General features: G+C 38.6%; 1 protein-coding gene across 2 annotated transcripts in view; it reads left to right on the top strand.

The window, feature by feature from the left end:
* The window catches only part of GTF2H2 (general transcription factor IIH subunit 2), a 142,396-nt gene extending 121,869 nt beyond the window's left edge, over nucleotides 1-20,527 (top strand). Inside the window, exons 14-16 of one of the 2 annotated variants that reach the window (XM_053701446.1) lie at nucleotides 13,226-13,328; nucleotides 14,048-14,084; nucleotides 20,150-20,527. In XM_053701446.1, coding sequence (XP_053557421.1) covers nucleotides 13,226-13,328; nucleotides 14,048-14,084; nucleotides 20,150-20,269 — 260 coding nt within the window. In that variant the 3' untranslated portion in view covers nucleotides 20,270-20,527. Of the gene's footprint in view, nucleotides 1-13,225; nucleotides 13,329-14,044; nucleotides 14,085-20,149 lie in introns of both variants that reach the window. The other variant, XM_053701445.1, reaches the window with a different exon arrangement.
* The last annotated feature ends 620 nt before the right edge of the window (nucleotides 20,528-21,147 follow it).

Below are 21,147 nucleotides of genomic sequence, written 5' to 3'. Positions count from 1 at the left end.
CTCTCTCTTACAAGCGACTAGCTGTCACCCACCAGCCTTGAAAAAAGTTCTCCCAGTATCTGTTTAAACGTGTAGTGCGGAATAACAGTGACCCTACACAAGTTAAACAACAACTTTTGGAGATGAGGACTAGATTTCAATAAAAAGGGGCTATGGAGAAGAGCAAATTGATACTCAATTGAAGAAATTCTGGGATCTCAAACAGGAGGATACCCTGATGACAAGAACCACACAACAAATTGAAAACAGGATGTCTTATCTGACTACCTATTCTGTTGACAAAAAGGACCTTCCTGCTGCTGTACGAAGGGACTGGCATATTGTGAGCAAGGATACTACTCTCCCATTTATCAACATGGGACCCCCCAAGAGTGGTTTTTAGAAAGTCAAGATCTATCCGTGATTCTCTGGTTAAAGTGGATCCAGTTGAAAGTTATAAAAAATCTACGTGTCTTAATCAACCTAAATGGGGTTGTTACAGATGTCTTGGTTGCACTATCTGTAATGGACTCAGTAATACCAAGACATTTGTACACCCCCAAACTAATAAAAAGTATACAATCGGGGGGCGGAGTTAACCGCCTAACTAGTTGGTCGCATTTCTATAGAGCTCCGGCTCCAACTATTATAAAAGAGACTCATATGACTTATTTCATAGCTCAAACTCATCTGGATTGAGTCCCATTGATAGAAATCACTTTCAGAACGAGCTGGAGAAGCCTTTATAAGCCTTATAATATTTTATTGGACGACTATTGGCATAGTGGATAAGGCTTTCGAGATAATCAAAATGGCGGAGCCTTCGTGTGAACAGAGACTTATAGGTGTATTGGAGGAATGTTTTTCACATTTCAGGCAAGAACTTGCAAGAGTGTTTGGGCAGGAACCGGCAGAAGAAGCAACTTCTAAAGATTCTAAGAGAATACAGTGCTTCCCCGAGGGTAATCTGCAATATTGCTGTGTGACTCACCCTTGCGATATCGGAAGCGAAGCTGTCTTGAAGCGGGAAGGGAGCTTTGGGTCTACACTGAACTATCTGATCTCGGATGTGGCAGATGTCCACCTGGATGGACACAAGGTCCGGTATTTGGGTCATACCGTCCAATTACAGGCCCTGAGTGAGCACATGGCGGGGCCGTATCTAAACCTGACTAAACAACAAGAGAGCTTTTGGCCTAAGCATACTTACTTTGAAGCTCTGGAGTCAAGCATTGGAGAGACTTCAGCAGACGAGGGTAATCCTCTTGTGCTTTTAAACCAGGGCTCCTGGCTACCGTTCATACCGGAGAGTGACCCACCCGTAAGTAAACAAAGTGCCGTCCTATCATTACATGGAGGAAGGAGACCCTGTCCTAATGCACTGGAAACCTATCTTCTAATACTGGAAAGCGCAACACCAGAGAGACCCAGCGCTAGTGGTCCGGTTAGTCGATGGGGTAGAGTATCTATAGACTGGATAAAGGAACTATGCACTGCAGATCTCTTATTGTTCTGTGGAACCGCTGCTTGGATTCTTGGCATTGGATTAGGATGACTTATAGATGTACCCCCACGCTGCTACTTGGAGTAATGACGTAGTTCCAAAAATATACCCGTTGTTAATGCTGTGCAATGTTTTATGTTTGGTCTGGTTATTATGTAGGTTTACAATTGTTTTATATAAGCTAGTTTCTGAAGCCATTGTTTAGCTGAATTAATGTTTCAGGTTTGCGCTATACACCCCGTGCACTCATCCTGAGCAGACTGTAATGCATTGTCTTGGGACATGATCTCTTCATGCAGTGAATATTGTGCAGAGTCCGGTGCATATCTGATGAGACTTTATGTTAGTTTGACAGTTCACCTCAGTTTGCCTGTTCTACAGTTACCGGTACTGTTCTACACATGCTAATGCACATATACCACATCCTAGAGTGGAGTTATATTTGCTGACTCTTAATATGTTGCCCTGTTTCTACCAACTCGCAGGGCTCTATATGTTCCATATGATCCTTGCTTTCTATGTCAAGCGACAGCTTAGTCTAATGTTAATGTATATTTACCTCTAGATATAATAGCAAAGTGATAAGTGACAATGTTCTACCATGCACAGTTTGACATATCATTTTCTATTTACTTCATATGTTAGTTTTAACAGCAAGGAACTGTTGTACTGGCTTATATTTATATGTTATAAGAAGGTATTAGCTATGCTGGTGCAACTTGGGTATGCAGTAATTAGCCGCCCATATATATTATTTTATATTTTTATTCCCCATCCTTGTGGTTAGTTTCCTATTCATACTCTGGCGCGGGCTGATTATTTTCAATTTTTATTTTTTTATCTATATGTCTATACCGGACATGTCCACTAGATCGGAGTACAACCACAATTCTACATTCACCAGAGAAGTGGGGTTTTTATTTTTGTTTTTGTTTATATTTCTAGCGCAGCAGTGAGTTGCAGTGTGCAAAAGCTTATGCTGAACTCCTAGAGACTTTCTAGATCGTATGAGACTCTGGTAAGACAGGCTAAGTAGCAGCTGATATTTTTCATTGTAAGATACTACAGGAAACAGGGTTATCCATATCATGTATGTATTTTCTGTAAAGATATTTGTATATTTTATTCTTCAGAAATTATGCGAGTGCAGGGTTTCTAGTTGTATTATGTACATACATATATTTCTATGGGTCTTTCTTAACCTATGGGATCTTCCAGATTGTTCCACATGCTGTATACATGTTCTGAATTTAGCCTTCCCCCTGGAATATTAACAGACATAGTATGGAACATAGCTTTTGCAGGTCTCTGGGTGGGTTCTGACAGGGTTGATAGATATCCAGAGGTTCTTAAGATAATTAGGTATTTGGGGACTGGGCTGTCAGCGGCCGAGATGGCCCAGCCTTGACTATGTAGTAAATGATATTGAAGATTCTCCTTAACATATTAACACCCCAGGCACTCCAGAATATATTTATATAAGTTAACCACTACTATTACTTTAACAGCGCGACCAGGGTTTCCTCATAATTTTCCCCCAAATAGTTCCGTATTTATTTATTTTTTTTTTATTTACATACTGCTTATTCTTAAACTCTTTGTAGCAGCGATGAACATTTATTTAACGTTCTTGCGAGTCATAAAAAAAAAACGTGAGACAAACTCCCTGCAATTTTATTGACTCTTTAATGGGTCCTGTATAAGCAAGGAAGTTAAGCTTCTGTATACCTTTATAGAGAATATGATATACCTCCTCTGAAGACGTTACAGAGTACATATTGTATGAGTCCTTTATATTATGACAAACTCAGTTCCCCCATCATATAGCTTAATGATTAAGCAAAGGGGCACAGACCCCATACGAAACTCCCTAAACTTTGGATAAAACTTATTATACACAGCAGTTGTTGATATAATCCCCCCCTACTCTCTATGAGGCATGATTATAAACATTTTACATGCTCTATCTGGTATAGTCATGTTCTATTAGTTTCAATAGCACCTAAAAGGTCCATAGGGGACCTTATATTCTTGTAAACCTCCTTATATTCGCTATAATAGATGTGTTAATGGTCCGAAAGAGACCCTATTTTTAGTTAGGAGGCAAAAAACTGAGGATTACCACTAGATAATATTCCTATATTTCTTTTGGTTGTATCAAGTAGTTGTTGCTTAGATAGTTGGTAACAATGTGGTACTAATCATATTTTCTTTTGTCCACATATCTGTGTCTTCTTTTTCTAATGTCTCTTCTATGCTAAGGAATATATAATATGTACATTTTATACTGTTTGATTTGTTATAGTGGATTGTCTGTATGTATATTCTAATCCTCAATAAAAATATTTAAAAAAAAAAAAAAAAAAAAAAGTATACAATCAAACACATGGTCACATGCACAACGGAGTATATTGTATACCTATTACACTGTCCCTGTGGCCTATTTCATGTAGGCAAGACTGTTGACAACCTGCGTAGTGGTGCGGGGGGTACGCCGTGGTTGCTTCCGGTTTCTTGTTGGTGGAGGGATAAGTCTATTTAACTTTGGTAATATTGTTATTATTGTAAGGTCTGAGGACGGGGATAATATCTCCGGAACTTCACTGAATTGTGTATTAAAAACGCTGCTTTTTTCAAGTCCTGGCGAGTTCTTTCTTTATTTCGTTTTATGTGGATATCTTGATATGCACCCCGGGCAGGATACCTTTATCTAAAGTGTGTATGTATGTGTATATATATATATATATATATCTGCACACACTTTAGATAAAGGTATATATATACGCATACGCCATAATAGTCCGGTAGATTAATAACAATATTGCAGTATGCAGAAATACCTTTTTTTATTGCACTAACATTACATAGTAAAAGACAAGCTTTCGAGATTCCTCTCTTCCTCAGGTCTGAAGCAATACTGATCAATATGATCGAATTTGTTCATTGATATCTTGGAAAGAAGAGGGGCTATAGAGACAAGACAGGAGGTGGGAGAAATAGCTGAGAGAGTTTGCAGAGGGTCGTAAATAGCAGATCAGGCTGAAAAATGCTGGGGGTGGGAGGGAACACACTGGCAGGGTAAGTGCTGGATAATATTAAAATAGATGATTGCATGCTGAGATACAGTATCTCACAGAAGTGAGTACACCCCTCACATTTTTGTAAATATTTTATTATATCTTTTCATGTGACAACACTGAAGAAATTACACTTTGCTTCAATGTAAAGTAGTGAGTGTACATCCTATATAACAGTGTAAATTTGCTGTCCCCTCAAAGTAATTCAACACACACCCATTAATGTCTAAACCGTTGGCAACAAAAGTGAGTACACCCCTAAGTGGAAATGTCCAAATAGGGCCCAAAGTGTCAATATTTTGTGTGGCCACAATTATTTTCCAGCACTGCCTTAACCCTCTTGGGCATGGAGTTCACCAGAGCTTCACAGGTTGCCACAGGAGTCCTCTTCCACTTCTCCATGACGACATCACGGAGCTAATGGATTTTAGAGACCTTCTACTCCCCCCTTCTGTTTAAGGATGCCCCACAGATGCTCAATAGGGTTTAGGTCTGGAGACATGCTTGACCAGTCCATCACCTTTACCCTCAGCTTGGGTCGTTATCATGTTGGAATACTGCCCTCCGGCCCAGTCTCCAAAGGGAGGGGATCATGCTCTGCTTCAGTATGTCACAGTACATGTTGGCATTCATGGTTCCCTCAATGAGCTGTAGCTCCCCAGTGCCGGTAGCACTCATGCAGGCCCAGACCATGACACTACCACCACCATACTTGACTGAAGGCAAGACACACTTGTCTTTGTACTCCTCACCTGGTTGCTGCCACACATGCTTGACACCATCTGAACCAAATAAGTTTATATTGGTCTCATCGGACCACAGGACATGGTTCCAGTAATCCATGTCCTTAGTCTGCTTGTCTTCAGCAAACTGTTTGCAGGCTTTCTTTTGCATCATCTTTAGAAGAGACTTCCTACAGCCATGCAGACCAATTTGATGCAGTGTGGGGCGTATGGTCTGAGCACTGACATGCTGAGAAGTTGAGTGCTGCCATCATTGCTGCAGAGGTTGAAGGGGTTTCAACCTCTGCAGTAATGATGGCAGCACTCAACTTCTTGATATGACACTGAGCACGTGCACTCAACTTCTTTGGTCCACCATGGCGAGGCCTGTTCTGAGTTCTGATGGTTCCAGTAATCCATGTCCTTAGTCTGTCTTCAGCAAACTGTTTGCAGGCTTTCTTGTGTATCATCTTTAGAAGAGGCTTCCTTCTGGGACGACAGCAATGCAGACCAATTTGATGCAGTGTGCGGCGTATGGTCTGAGCACTGACAGGCTGACCCTCCACCCCTTCAACCTCTGCAGCAATGCTGGCAGCACTGATACGTCTATTTCCCAAAGACAACCTCTGGATAGGACGCTGAGCACGTGCACTCAACTTCTTTGGTCGACCATGGCGAGGCCTGTTCTGAGTGGAACCTGTCCTGTGAAACCGCTGTATGGTCTTGTCCACCGTGCTGCAGCTCAGTTTCAGGGTCTTGGCAATCTTCTCATAGTCTAGGCCATCTTTATGTAGAGCAACAAGTCTTTTTTTTCAGATCCTCAGAGAGTTCTTTGCCATGAGGTGCCATGTTGAACTTCCAGTGACCAGTATGAGAGAGCATGAGAACGATAACACCAAATTTAACACACCTGCGACCTTGTAACACTAACAAGTCACATGACACCGGGGAGGGAAAATGGCTAATTGGGCCCAATTTTTACATTTCCACTTAGGGGTGTATTCACTTTTGTTGCCAACGGTTTAGACATTAATGGCTGTGTGTTGTTATTTTGAGGGGACAGCAAATTTACACTGTTATACAGGCTGTACACTCACTACTTAAATGGTAGCAAAGTGTCATTTCTTCAGTGTTGTCACATGAAAAGATATAATAAAATATTTACAAAAATGTGAGGAGTGTACTCACTTTTGTGAGATACTGTATGTATATAACATATTCACATATAATGCACAGGCAGTCACTGATGTTAACATATACATGTGTACAGGCCAATAACAGATGTTAGGGGACATTATATAAAGTTTTGGTAATGTGACAAAAAGCAGGAATCAGGATTCAGTCTTGTGCTTCTGTCGAAATATGTCACCATTTTCATTTCAAATGTTTTCCGTTCCTGGGAGCTTTTAAAGTTTCTTTTCAGTATTTTAAAAGTGAGGTTTCCAATGTAGTGGCCAATTTGTGTGAAAGTGTCCAATTGGGGTACAGTATTTATTTTCTTTGTGATTTTTAATGTCTATGCAGATTCCACTATGTAGCTTCCCCATTTGCAGATAAATATATAATGTCCAATTACTTTCTGACCCCAGATTTTGAATACATTAGGTAAGCTCAGAAGCAGCAAAGAACCTAGGTTCTAGCTGCTTATTGGTGACTGCATATATATACCGATTGTTATTGACTCACCCATGTGTTCAGTTAGAAACCAGTAGTGCATTGCTGCTCCTTTACAAAAATGATACCAAGAGAATGAAACAAATTTTATAACAGAAGTAAACTGGAAAGTTGTTTAAAATTGTATGTTCTACCTAACCAATGAGAGAAAAAATTTGGGTTTCATGTTCCTTTTAAGGGTGGATTTGACAATAGCTTTTCTACTTTATAGAATTTTATTTTTAATAAAAGTGTTAAGGTGCCTTCTTTAGTTTAATACAGGCAGTATATTTCTCCAACATAGGTGTGTCCGGTCCACGGCGTCATCCTTACTTGTGGGATATTCTCTTCCCCAACAGGAAATGGCAAAGAGCCCAGCAAAGCTGGTCACATGATCCCTCCTAGGCTCCGCCTACCCCAGTCATTCTCTTTGCCGTTGTACAGGCAACATCTCCACGGAGATGGCTTAGAGTTTTTTAGTGTTTAACTGTAGTTTTTCATTATTCAATCAAGAGTTTGTTATTTTCAAATAGTGCTGGTACGTACTATTTACTCAGAAACAGAAAAGAGATGAAGAATTCTGTTTGTATGAGGAAAATGATTTTAGCAACCGTAACTAAAATCCATGGCTGTTCCACACAGGACTGTTGAGAGCATTAACTTCAGTTGGGGGAACAGTTTGCAGTCCTTTGCTGCTTGAGGTATGACACATTCTAACAAGACGATGTAATGCTGGAAGCTGTCATTTTCCCTATGGGATCCGGTAAGCCATGTTTATTACGATTGTAAATAAGGGCTTCACAAGGGCTTATTTAGACTGTAGACACTTATTTAGCCTTGAGGAATCATTTATTCTGGGTGTTTTGATATAATAATATCGGCAGGCACTGTTTTAGACACCTTATTCTTTAGGGGCTTTCCCAAAGCATAGGCAGAGTCTCATTTTCGCGCCGGTGTTGCGCACTTGTTTTTGAGAGGCATGGCATGCAGTCGCATGTGAGAGGAGCTCTGATACTTATAAAAGACTTCTGAAGGCATCATTTGGTATCGTATTCCCCTTGGGTTTGGTTGGGTCTCAGCAAAGCAGATACCAGGGACTGTAAAGGGGTTAAAGCTTAAAACGGCTCCGGTTCCGTTATTTTAAGGGTTAAAGCTTCCAAAATTGGTGTGCAATATTTTCAAGGCTTTAAGACACTGTGGTGAAAGTTTGGTGAATTTTGAACAATTCCTTCATGTTTTTTCGCAATTGCAGTAATAAAGTGTGTTCAGTTTAAAATTTAAAGTGACAGTAACGGTTTTATTTCAAAACGTTTTTTGTACTTTCTTATCAAGTTTATGCCTGTTTAACATGTCTGAACTACCAGATAGACTGTGTTCTGAATGTGGGGAAGCCAGAATTCCTATTCATTTAAATAAATGTGATTTATGTGATAATGACAATGATGCCCAAGATGATTCCTCAAGTGAGGGGAGTAAGCATGGTACTGCATCATTCCCTCCTTCGTCTACACGAGTCTTGCCCACTCAGGAGGCCCCTAGTACATCTAGCGCGCCAATACTCCTTACTATGCAACAATTAACGGCTGTAATGGATAATTCTGTCAAAAACATTTTAGCCAAAATGAACCCTTGCCAGCGTAAGCGTGGATGCTCTGTTTTAGTTACTGAAGAGCATGACGACGCTGATATTAATATCTCTGAAGGGCCCCTAACCCAATCTGAGGGGGCCAGGGAGGTTTTGTCTGAGGGAGAAATTACTGATTTAGGGAACATTTCTCAGCAGGCTGAATCTGATGTGATTACTTTTAAATTTAAATTGGAACATCTCCGCATTTTGCTTAAGGAGGTATTATCCACTCTGGATGATTGTGAAAATTTGGTCATCCCAGAGAAACTATGTAAAATGGACAAGTTCCTAGAGGTGCCGGGGCTCCCAGAAGCTTTTCCTATACCCAAGCGGGTGGCGGACATTGTTAATAAAGAATGGGAAAGGCCCGGTATTCCTTTCGTCCCTCCCCCCATATTTAAAAAATTGTTTCCTATGGTCGACCCCAGAAAGGACTTATGGCAGTCAGTCCCCAAGGTCGAGGGAGCGGTTTCTACTTTAAACAAACGCACCACTATTCCCATAGAGGATAGTTGTGCTTTCAAAGATCCTATGGATAAAAAATTAGAAGGTTTGCTTAAAAAGATGTTTGTTCAGCAGGGTTACCTTCTACAACCCATTTCATGCATTGTCCCTGTCACTACAGCCGCATATTTCTGGTTTGATGAACTGATTAAGGTGCTCGATAGTGACTCTCCTCCTTATGAGGAGATTATGGACAGAGTCAATGCTCTCAAATTGGCTAATTCTTTCACTCTAGACGCCTCTTTGCAATTGGCTAAGTTAGCGGCTAAGAATTCTGGGTTTGCTATTGTGGCGCGCAGAGCGCTTTGGTTGAAATCTTGGTCGGCTGATGCGTCTTCCAAGAACAAGCTACTAAACATTCCTTTCAAGGGGAAAACGCTGTTTGGTCCTGACTTGAAAGAGATTATCTCTGATATCACTGGGGGCAAGGGCCATGCCCTTCCTCAGGATCGGCCTTTCAAGGCAAAAAATAGACCTAATTTTCGTCCCTTTCGTAAAAACGGACCAGCCCAAGGTGCTGCGTCCTCTAAGCAAGAGGGTAATACTTCTCAGGCCAAGCCAGCTTGGAGACCAATGCAAGGCTGGAACAAGGGAAAGCAGGCAAAGAAACCTGCCACTGCTACCAAGACAGCATGAAATATCGGCCCCCGATCCGGGACCGGATCTGGTGGGGGGCAGACTCTCTCTCTTCGCTCAGGCTTGGGCAAGAGATGTTCTGGATCCTTGGGCGCTAGAAATAGTCTCCCAGGGTTATCTTCTGGAATTCAAGGGACCTCCCCCAAGGGGAAGGTTCCACAGGTCTCAGTTGTCTTCAGACCACATAAAAAGACAGGCGTTCTTACATTGTGTAGAAGACCTGTTAAAAATGGGAGTGATTCATCCTGTTCCATTGAGAGAACAAGGGATGGGGTTCTACTCCAATCTGTTCATAGTTCCCAAAAAAGAGGGAACATTCAGACCAATCCTAGATCTCAAGATCTTAAACAAATTTCTCAAGGTCCCATCTTTCAAGATGGAAACCATTCGAACTATCCTTCCTTCCATCCAGGAAGGTCAATTCATGACCACGGTGGATTTAAAGGATGCGTATCTACATATTCCTATCCACAAGGAACATCATCGGTTCCTAAGGTTTGCATTCCTGGACAAACATTACCAGTTCGTGGCGCTTCCTTTCGGATTAGCCACTGCTCCAAGGATTTTCACAAAGGTACTAGGGTCCCTTCTAGCTGTGCTAAGACCAAGGGGCATTGCAGTAGTACCTTACCTGGACGACATTCTGATTCAAGCGTCGTCCCTCCCTCGAGCAAAGGCTCACACGGACATCGTCCTGGCCTTTCTCAGATCGCACGGCTGGAAAGTGAACGTGGAAAAGAGTTCTCTATCCCCGTCAACAAGGGTTCCCTTCTTGGGAACAATTATAGACTCCTCAGAAATGAGGATTTTTCTAACAGAGGCCAGAAAGACAAAGCTTCTGGACTCTTGTCGAATACTTCATTCCGTTCCTCTTCCTTCCGTAGCTCAGTGCATGGAAGTGATCGGGTTGATGGTAGCGGCAATGGACATAGTTCCTTTTGCGCGCATTCATCTAAGACCATTACAACTGTGCATGCTCAGTCAGTGGAATGGGGACTATACAGACTTGTCTCCAAAGATACAAGTAAATCAGAGGACCAGAGACTCACTCCGTTGGTGGCTGTCCCTGGACAACCTGTCACGAGGGATGACATTCCACAGACCAGAGTGGGTCATTGTCACGACCGACGCCAGTCTGATGGGCTGGGGCGCGGTCTGGGGATCCCTGAAAGCTCAGGGTCTTTGGTCTCGGGAAGAATCTCTTCTACCGATAAATATTCTGGAACTGAGAGCGATATTCAATGCTCTCAAGGCTTGGCCTCAGCTAGCGAGGACCAAGTTCATACGGTTTCAATCAGACAACATGACGACTGTTGCGTACATCAACCATCAGGGGGGAACAAGGAGTTCCCTAGCGATGGAAGAAGTGACCAAGATTATTCTATGGGCGGAGTCTCACTCCTGCCACCTGTCTGCTATCCACATCCCGGGAGTGGAAAATTGGGAAGCGGATTTTCTGAGTCGTCAGACATTGCATCCGGGGGAGTGGGAACTCCATCCGGAAATCTTTGCCCAAGTCACTCAACTTTGGGGCATTCCAGACATGGATCTGATGGCCTCTCGTCAGAACTTCAAAGTTCCTTGCTACGGGTCCAGATCCAGGGATCCCAAGGCGGCTCTAGTGGATGCACTAGTAGCACCTTGGACCTTCAAACTAGCTTATGTGTTCCCGCCGTTTCCTCTCATCCCCAGGCTGGTAGCCAGGATCAATCAGGAGAGGGCGTCGGTGATCTTGATAGCTCCTGCGTGGCCACGCAGGACTTGGTATGCAGATCTGGTGAATATGTCATCGGCTCCACCTTGGAAGCTACCTTTGAGACGAGACCTTCTTGTTCAGGGTCCGTTCGAACATCCGAATCTGGTTTCACTCCAGCTGACTGCTTGGAGATTGAACGCTTGATTTTATCGAAGCGAGGTTTCTCAGATTCTGTTATCGATACTCTTGTTCAGGCCAGAAAGCCTGTAACTAGAAAGATTTACCACAAAATTTGGAAAAAATATATCTGTTGGTGTGAATCTAAAGGATTCCCTTGGGACAAGGTTAAGATTCCTAGGATTCTATCCTTCCTTCAAGAAGGATTGGAAAAAGGATTATCGGCAAGTTCCCTGAAGGGACAGATTTCTGCCTTGTCGGTGTTACTTCACAAAAAACTGGCAGCTGTGCCAGATGTTCAAGCCTTTGTTCAGGCTCTGGTTAGAATCAAGCCTGTTTACAAACCTTTGACTCCTCCTTGGAGTCTCAATTTAGTTCTTTCAGTTCTTCAGGGGGTTCCGTTTGAACCCTTACATTCCGTTGATATTAAGTTATTATCTTGGAAAGTTTTGTTTTTAGTTGCAATTTCTTCTGCTAGAAGAGTTTCAGAATTATCTGCTCTGCAGTGTTCTCCTCCTTATCTGGTGTTCCATGCAGATAAGGTGGTTTTACGTACTAAACCTGGTTTTCTTCCGAAAGTTGTTTCTAACAAAAACATTAACCAGGAGATTATCGTACCTTCTCTGTGTCCGAAACCAGTTTCAAAGAAGGAACGCTTGTTGCACAATTTGGATGTTGTTCGCGCTCTAAAATTCTATTTAGATGCTACAAAGGATTTTAGACAAACATCTTCCCTGTTTGTTGTTTATTCAGGTAAAAGGAGAGGTCAAAAAGCAACTTCTACCTCTCTCTCTTTTTGGATTAAAAGCATCATCAGATTGGCTTACGAGACTGCCGGACGGCAGCCTCCCGAAAGAATCACGGCTCATTCCACTAGGGCTGTGGCTTCCACATGGGCCTTCAAGAACGAGGCTTCTGTTGATCAGATATGTAGGGCAGCGACTTGGTCTTCACTGCACACTTTTACCAAATTTTACAAGTTTGATACTTTTGCTTCTTCTGAGGCTATTTTTGGGAGAAAGGTTTTGCAAGCCGTGGTGCCTTCCATTTAGGTGACCTGATTTGCTCCCTCCCTTCATCCGTGTCCTAAAGCTTTGGTATTGGTTCCCACAAGTAAGGATGACGCCGTGGACCGGACACACCTATGTTGGAGAAAACAGAATTTATGTTTACCTGATAAATTTCTTTCTCCAACGGTGTGTCCGGTCCACGGCCCGCCCTGGTTTTTAAATCAGGTCTGATAATTTATTTTCTTTAACTACAGTCACCACGGTACCATGTGGTTTCTCCTATGCTATTATTCCTCCTTAACGTCGGTCGAATGACTGGGGTAGGCGGAGCCTAGGAGGGATCATGTGACCAGCTTTGCTGGGCTCTTTGCCATTTCCTGTTGGGGAAGAGAATATCCCACAAGTAAGGATGACGCCGTGGACCGGACACACCGTTGGAGAAAGAAATTTATCAGGTAAACATAAATTCTGTTTTTCTTTTTTATACTTGGTAAATTCTGTCTTCTTACGGATCTTACTAGGGGCAAAAGAAACCGAAAAGTCATATTGAGCCTTTCACACCTTGTGAATGGATGTGTAGGTTCATGTTTATCAATATTGGTTTTGTTTGTCCAACTGATACAAAATCATCTATTTCTAGGTCTCACATTAGTATCTGCTCCTCATTTAGCACGATCGTATCATCACCTGTTTCCTTTAGATGCTTTTAAAGAGATTGCGTTAGAGGAATTTGAAGGAGAAAGGTAAGTGTTGTGCATGTCATATATATATGTGTGTGTGTGTATATATATATATATATATATATATATATATATATATATATATATATATATATAAGATATTTAGCATTGTATGGTGGTAACGTTGTACAGATATTTCAGGGTTTTCATACAATAGTGAATATTTACAATTTACATAAACACCCAGGCACAACTGCAGTGTGTATATTTTAGTGGTGTTTAAAGGGACAGTACACACTATGTAATAAGATTTTTCTGCATGCCTTCAAATATTAACATACTGAGTGAGTTTGGAATGTTTGCAACAATTGTCTATCAATAGCTAAACTCCGCCCCCCCCCACTTTCTTACTGGCGCAGACATGGCTAACCATGGTCATTATGTTAGAAAATTCTGCTGTTTTGTCGTTCTTATCTAATCATCTTTGAAGAGGCCAATTAAAGAGCAGGGTTAGGCTTGTGAAGTCTTTGTGCTCTTTTTCAGTTCTCAAAATTGGAAATCACTTTGAAAAGGGGGTCAAATAAATAATAAAAAAAATTTTACTACACATAATCAAACAGGTTATATTAAAATATCAAAATGTTTACTGTTTTTTTAATACCGCTCTTCCACTGATACTGCTTTTACATTTTATATGATAAAAATTTGATGTGATAACATCTCAATATCTTTATAAAATTCATTCTACTTTTAATATATATTTCCTTTTGTTTTATAAGAAGCTGTCGAGGGTGTGATGGAGAATTGAAAGACCAACATGTAAGTGATGCATAATTAAAAGGATGAGTTAACACAGCAAGCGGCTTTTTTAAGAACTGTAAAATAAAGAAAGCTTTACTGAAACCATTTTATTTCTCAGCATAGTACAGAATAATGGTTTGCAACTGTCAACTTGTTTGTGATACCAGTGTTACATTCCTTGTCCCCATCTGACATTCTGACCCCATAAACCAAAATAAATCCAGCTAAATAAGAGCTAAGATTAGTAAAAACTTATGTTTATTAGTCATATTTAGAATGACCACAGGGTTAAATAAGCTCAGGCATCAGATTGCAAAATCATATCATGCCGTAGACACTTCATCAGGGATGTGGTGGCGTTCTGTATCAGTAGCCCTGGGGATCATTTAAGCCACTGTTATTCTGTGAGCCATGAAACTCACTGCAACGCTATACTGTATACCAAAAGTAGAGAGAGAGAGAAACAGGCACACGACTTTTTATCCAAACTGCTTGGAACCGGAAAAAGTTTAGATTTTAGAATAGTTTGAATTTTGGAATATTTGCATCTGTTATATGGGACAACTTGGAGAATGTATGATACCAAGTATAAACGACTATATCTTATGTAATTTAGGCAACATTTACATGTCATATTACAGATTATACATGCAGCCTAGTTAGTTTTATATAATTTATAATACTTCTTTATACACAGAAAGATAGTACAATACTGTAATCAGAGGAATAGTTGTTTTAAATAAATATAGATTGTTTGTTTTTGTTCTAAAATGCAAATGATTAACAAACCAAAGATGCAGGCAGAGAAGATTGTAACTTACTGTGGGAAAAGTGGTAATTTTAATGAGTTTGATGTCATTTGATCATAAATAAGGATCAAATGAGCTACATGTATGTACTGTGTGTGTGTGTGTGTGTGTGTAATACATTATATATATATATATATATATATATATATATATATATATATATATATATACTTCAAAGAAAGAAGAGGCACTCACAGGACTTAATGAACATTATTTTATTGGTAATTCATCAACAAGGTTCAGTCAACGTTTCGGTCCTCACAGGGACCTTTGTCAAGACTGTTTCTAATAGAAAGGTACATAAGTCAAAATCATAGTTAGTACCCCTAAATGTAAAACACATATATAGGGTTACAACCACATAGAATAAAAGCAAAGTGACTATACAAATGTAAACTAGTAACCGCATATGTATCTAAGTTATTTCTATATAGAAATTAAAACTCAAGTTCAGTTACGCAAACTGTATACAACTGGTAGATATGCAGAGAGCTGATACTACAAATAGTTGAAAAAGGTGTTTCTCAACCAAACACAGCTCATATTATTACAATCCATACTGTTAAGTACAATAATAAAGTACATGACTATACGTAAGTAGAGTGGCAATGTAGACTCAAATCTCTAAGCATAATATCCTTACTGTTTGTATAAAAGAAGACTGTACATACAGATATACCTAAAGGTGTATGAACACTCAAAGTTGTTAACATGCAATGGTACCATAATGGACACGCTAGTGTATACATTAAAACTGATAACTATGGTATATAACAGCGAGGTATTATAAAGATAATAAACCATGGTCACTAAAGTGTAAGGCTTTTACACTATATATTGTCCGTAATATAAACATATGTAATGATCAATACTTAGGTGAATATATAGAATGCACAAGTAACGATATAGAGTAAAAATATACAGTATCCCCTTATTTGTGGCAATAACGTGGAGTATGTGTTGTAGGTGTGTATAGTGTTCACCCCATACGCCCAGTTTCTAAAAAACAGCTTTATAATATTAAGGCCAATAGAAGAACAGTTAGAGCAGGGTCTCAGAGAGCTTACCGGAATCAGTATACGTGGAATATGTTTAGCGATGAACAGTTGTATGCCTGTTTCTCTCTTAAATACTGAGAGACACTGATGATGGTGACATCATCAACGGTGCGACTTGCACGTGGCCAGAGAGGTGCGTGTTGGTTGTCATAGCAATCGTACATACAAGGTTACGTGCAGGAATGCACTATAGAACCCAAAATATATTACGCTATAAACCGTTATAAAACTGCAAAGAAAATTATTTGTGTGTGTATCCAGTATAAATACAACAAGTGGGGATAATGTAAAATGGATGGTTATGCAGAGAAAACATGTATTATGCTGTAATTAATTGCAAAACTACAAAGGATATTACTAATGTGCATTTTGGTGTAGATACACAAACTGGGAATATTTAGAGTGTATAATGTATGTAAATATAGTCATCATGTACAAAGATTATAATAATTCCGAGCATGTAAAGAAGTGCTGGATCAGAGTCTAGAGTGAATGTAAAAAAAGGGCTATGTGAGGATATGTAAGAAGTCACAGCAAGTACACATTAACTATAAATTTAAACTATAAAGTCAGAGACATAAAGGGTGTGTTGGGAAACCAGACTGTTATTGTTACTGTGTGTGTACACATATAAATATATATGTTAAGGGTCCTTCCCTGGGTGCATAAGCACCTCAGTGTACAAAGTCTAGTAGAATAGGGCATAGTCAATGCTGGTATTTAATCCTTTGGGAACCAATGTTACCAAGCAGTTAATCCACCTTGCCTCCCTTTTTAGTAATTCAAGATTTCTGTCACCCCCTCTTCTTAATGGGGGTATCCAGTCAATGAGAATGGTTCCTAGCATGGCTACGGGGTGGCCATGTTGCATAAAGTGACGTGCCACAGGTTGGTCACTCTTCTTACCAAAAATAATAAACAACACTATCCAAAATAAATAAATTAAACCTAATCCCTATGAAAATAAAAACACTCCCTAATCTAAGAATAAACTACCAATAGCCCTTAAAAGGGCTTTTTGTAGGGCATTGCCCTAAAGAAATCCGCTCTTTTACATTAAAAATAAACAAATTCCCCCCCCCCAACCGTAAACCCCCCCCACCTACCAAACCCCCCAAAATAAATAAAAAACTAAAACTAATAAACCTAATAATAATACACGTGTGGTGCGCAGCGGCATTTAGCGGCCTTCTAATTGCCAAAAAGCAAGGCCAAAGCCATATAAGTCTGCTATTTCTGAACAAAGGGGATCCCAGAGAAGCATTTACAACCATTTGTGCCATAATTGCACAAGCTGTTTGTACATAATTTCAGTGAGAAACCTAAAGTTTGTGAAAAAGTGAACAATTTTTTTTATTTGATCGCATTTGGCGGTGAAATGGTGGCATGAAGTATACTAAAATGGGCCTAGATCAAAACTTTGGGTTGTCTTTTTAAAAAAAAAATATATACATGTCAAGGGATATTCAGGGATTCCAGACAGATATCAGTGTTCCAATGTAACTATCACTAATTTTGAAAAAAAGTGGTTTGCAAAGTGCTACTTGTATTTATTGCCCTATAACTTACAAAAAAAGCAAAGAACATGTAAACATTGGGTATTTCTAAACTCAGGACAAAATTTAGAAACTATTTAGCATGGGTGTTTTTTGGTGGTTGTAGATGTGTTGGGGGTGAAAGTTATGGAGACAACAAAGAAAGCGTGGTTGCGCCTGTATCTATTAACCTTTAAATGAGATAATAGAAAAGTCTAAAAGTGGATTCAACAGTTCTAAAATATATTCGAACCTTAATATATAGTAGTATGAATAAATGTATATTAAAACTTCATGAGTGACTATGCAAAGATATGGTTAAATCAATATAATATTTATTCGATAAAATGTCCCTCAATTATATTAAAATATAAATACATGCATAAATAAATGAATCATATAAAGACTGGCCAGTCTAACAAAAACTCAATAATATAAATCTATCTAATTATTTTAAAAAATTAAAAATAAATTTTTATTTTTAAATATATCTTATTTTTTTAAAAAAGAGTCAGTATATTGCATCAGTAACCAACAGGGAACCATTCGAGCAATTTCCAACACTGATTCAAAAATAAATATATTTATAAATTCATAAATACTGGATAAATAATATTCTCAAACTAATAACAATAAAAAATAATACACTATAGAAATATATAAAAACAATCCTTGAAAGGGCAGGCTATCTTTCGTAATTACTACTTTTTACAGATATGGGTATCTAGAACACTTTTGGTGCAATTAAATTAGTGATAAATGAATGGATCCATATGACTTTGAAATAAGGGAAGGCAAAGAGTTTTTCCAATCATTAAATTTCTTCAATGTGTTAAGTCTCACAAATATTCTTCAGCAGATACCGGTAAGTGCTATTTTTAAAGTCTATTTTATCAAAATAGAGTCAATGTAGTTTGTTGTTTTTTTGTTTTAACGGAGTCTTACTTGTTGTCTTTTGTTTATGGGAGAAAAACAAATAATCCTGGATTCACATAGGCTCCAATGTGTCCTCTGTGTCTTTGTCTGTTCAAGCGTATTTTTCACGCCTGTCAGAAATGAGCTCAAGCTGCAATCAGGTTGGTCTTTCACAATATTCGGTCACCTGTCACAACAGTGACTCTAATACCAGGACAGATGGTTTCCCCAGGCTCCGTCGTCAAAATTGAATTGGAAAAGCAGAGTTCTAAACGCTACGCGTTTCAGCTGCTACTGCAGCCTTTTTCAAGCGATACCAACCTGATTGCAGCTTGAGCTCATTTCTGACAGGCGTGAAAAATACGCTTGAACAGACAAAGACACAGAGGACACATTGGAGCCTATGTGAATCCAGGATTATTTGTTTTTCTCCCATAAACAAAAGACAACAAGTAAGACTCCGTTAAAACAAAAAAACAACAAACTACATTGACTCTATTTTGATAAAATAGACTTTAAAAATAGCACTTACCGGTATCTGCTGAAGAATATTTGTGAGACTTAACACATTGAAGAAATTTAATGATTGGAAAAACTCTTTGCCTTCCCTTATTTCAAAGTCATATGGATCCATTCATTTATCACTAATTTAATTGCACCAAAAGTGTTCTAGATACCCATATCTGTAAAAAGTAGTAATTACGAAAGATAGCCTGCCCTTTCAAGGATTGTTTTTATATATTTCTATAGTGTATTATTTTTTATTGTTATTAGTTTGAGAATATTATTTATCCAGTATTTATGAATTTATAAATATATTTATTTTTGAATCAGTGTTGGATATTGCTCGAATGGTTCCCTGTTGGTTACTGATGCAATATACTGACTCTTTTTTAAAAAAATAAGATATATTTAAAAATAAAAATTTATTTTTAATTTTTTAAAATAATTAGATAGATTTATATTATTGAGTTTTTGTTAGACTGGCCAGTCTTTATATGATTCATTTATTTATGCATGTATTTATATTTTAATATAATTGAGGGACATTTTATCGAATAAATATTATATTGATTTAACCATATCTTTGCATAGTCACTCATGAAGTTTTAATATACATTTATTCATACTACTATATATTAAGGTTCGAATATATTTTAGAACTGTTGAATCCACTTTTAGACTTTTCTATTATCTCATTTAAAGGTTAATAGATACAGGCGCAACCACGCTTTCTTTGTTGTCTCCATAATTTATCTATAACCATTTTCTCTAGGTTTTTTGGTTCAAGTTTGGTTGTATAGTGGAGTAACAGAGACACTATTAATAATATCTTCCATTTATCTCTGGGGGTGAAAGTTAGAAAGTGTGGGGGTTTTTTTTCATTTTTTCCTCCTATTTTTCCATTTTTTCATCCTATTTTATATATTTTTTTAATAGTAAATTATAAGAACTGATGAAAATAATTGTTTCTTAAGAAAGTCCATTTAATGGTGAGAAAAATTGTATATAATATGTGTGGTTACAGTAAATGAGTAAGAGGAAAATTACAGCTAAACACAAACACAGCAAAAATGTAAAAATGGCCTTGGTCCCAAACGGTCATAAAATGGAAAAGTGCTCTGGTCACTAAGGGGTTAAATAAGGTTATTTAAGTGGTTAAATGGTAATTTACTTCTCCACCTGGTACAATTCCTTCCTTGTTTGAACTATTGCTACCTGTACAGCGATGACTGTACTGACTTTGTTTGCTTTCTTCATTACAGATTTACATTTGCACAGTTTGCCACAGTGTCTTCTGCATAGAGTGTGACCTGTTTATTCATGATTGTTTGCATTGCTGCCCTGGTTGCATTCACACACAACCCACCTCTGCTGGAGTATGAAGACAGCTAACCAGATCCCCTGCGTACATTCCATGCTGTACAATGTTCTTCATTCCTACAAGGAATACATTTATTTTCTCCCATTGGAGCTAAAATGTGCTATAGTAAGGACACTGCATATTTTGTTATGTTTGTGTTCATAAAGTTATTTTTACAACCCCATCAATGGAATACAGCATATTAATATTATATTAAAATGGTTTCTAATTGTAAGCTAAACAATTCCGTTTATGAAAAATAAATATTTTTAATTAAGAATTGTTTTAAGTTTTATTTTCAGTTTTACTTTAGTATGTGTGTACATTATTATATATGGTAAAAAATGTTTTAAATTATGGTAAATTTAGAAAGTTCTTCATGCATAAAATAAATTTGGTTAATTTTAGTTTATTTTTTGAGTGTGCAGTTTTGACACATTCTTTTATTACCCCTTTAAAGTTTATTTTGCTTAGTGCATTATTGAAATTGTTTGTTGGTTTTACTTGCTTTCTCACAACATAAATGTTCTTATTAAAGGGACATGAAACCTAAATTCTTTCATGTAATTAGCAAGAGTCCATGAGCTAGTGACGTATGGGATATACATTCCTACCAGGAGGGGCAAAGTTTCCCAAACCTCAAAATGCCTATAAATACACCCCTCACCACACCCACAATTCAGTTTTACAAACTTTGCCTCCCATGGAGGTGGTGAAGTAAGTTTGTGCTAGATTCTACGTTGATATGCGCTTCGCAGCAGGCTGAAGCCCGGTTTTCCTCTCAGAGTGCAGTGAATGTCAGAGGGATGTGAAGAGAGTATTGCCTATTTGAATACAATGGTCTTCCTCTAGGGGATCTATTTCATAGGTTCTCTGTTATCGGTCGTAGAGATTTCTTCT

This window comes from Bombina bombina, chromosome 2, assembly GCF_027579735.1.
Source record: "Bombina bombina isolate aBomBom1 chromosome 2, aBomBom1.pri, whole genome shotgun sequence".
In the NCBI taxonomy this organism is placed as follows: domain Eukaryota; kingdom Metazoa; phylum Chordata; class Amphibia; order Anura; family Bombinatoridae; genus Bombina; species Bombina bombina.
The sequence above is the reverse complement of the archived record's forward strand: the minus strand, read 5'-3'. Positions and strand labels throughout refer to the sequence as shown.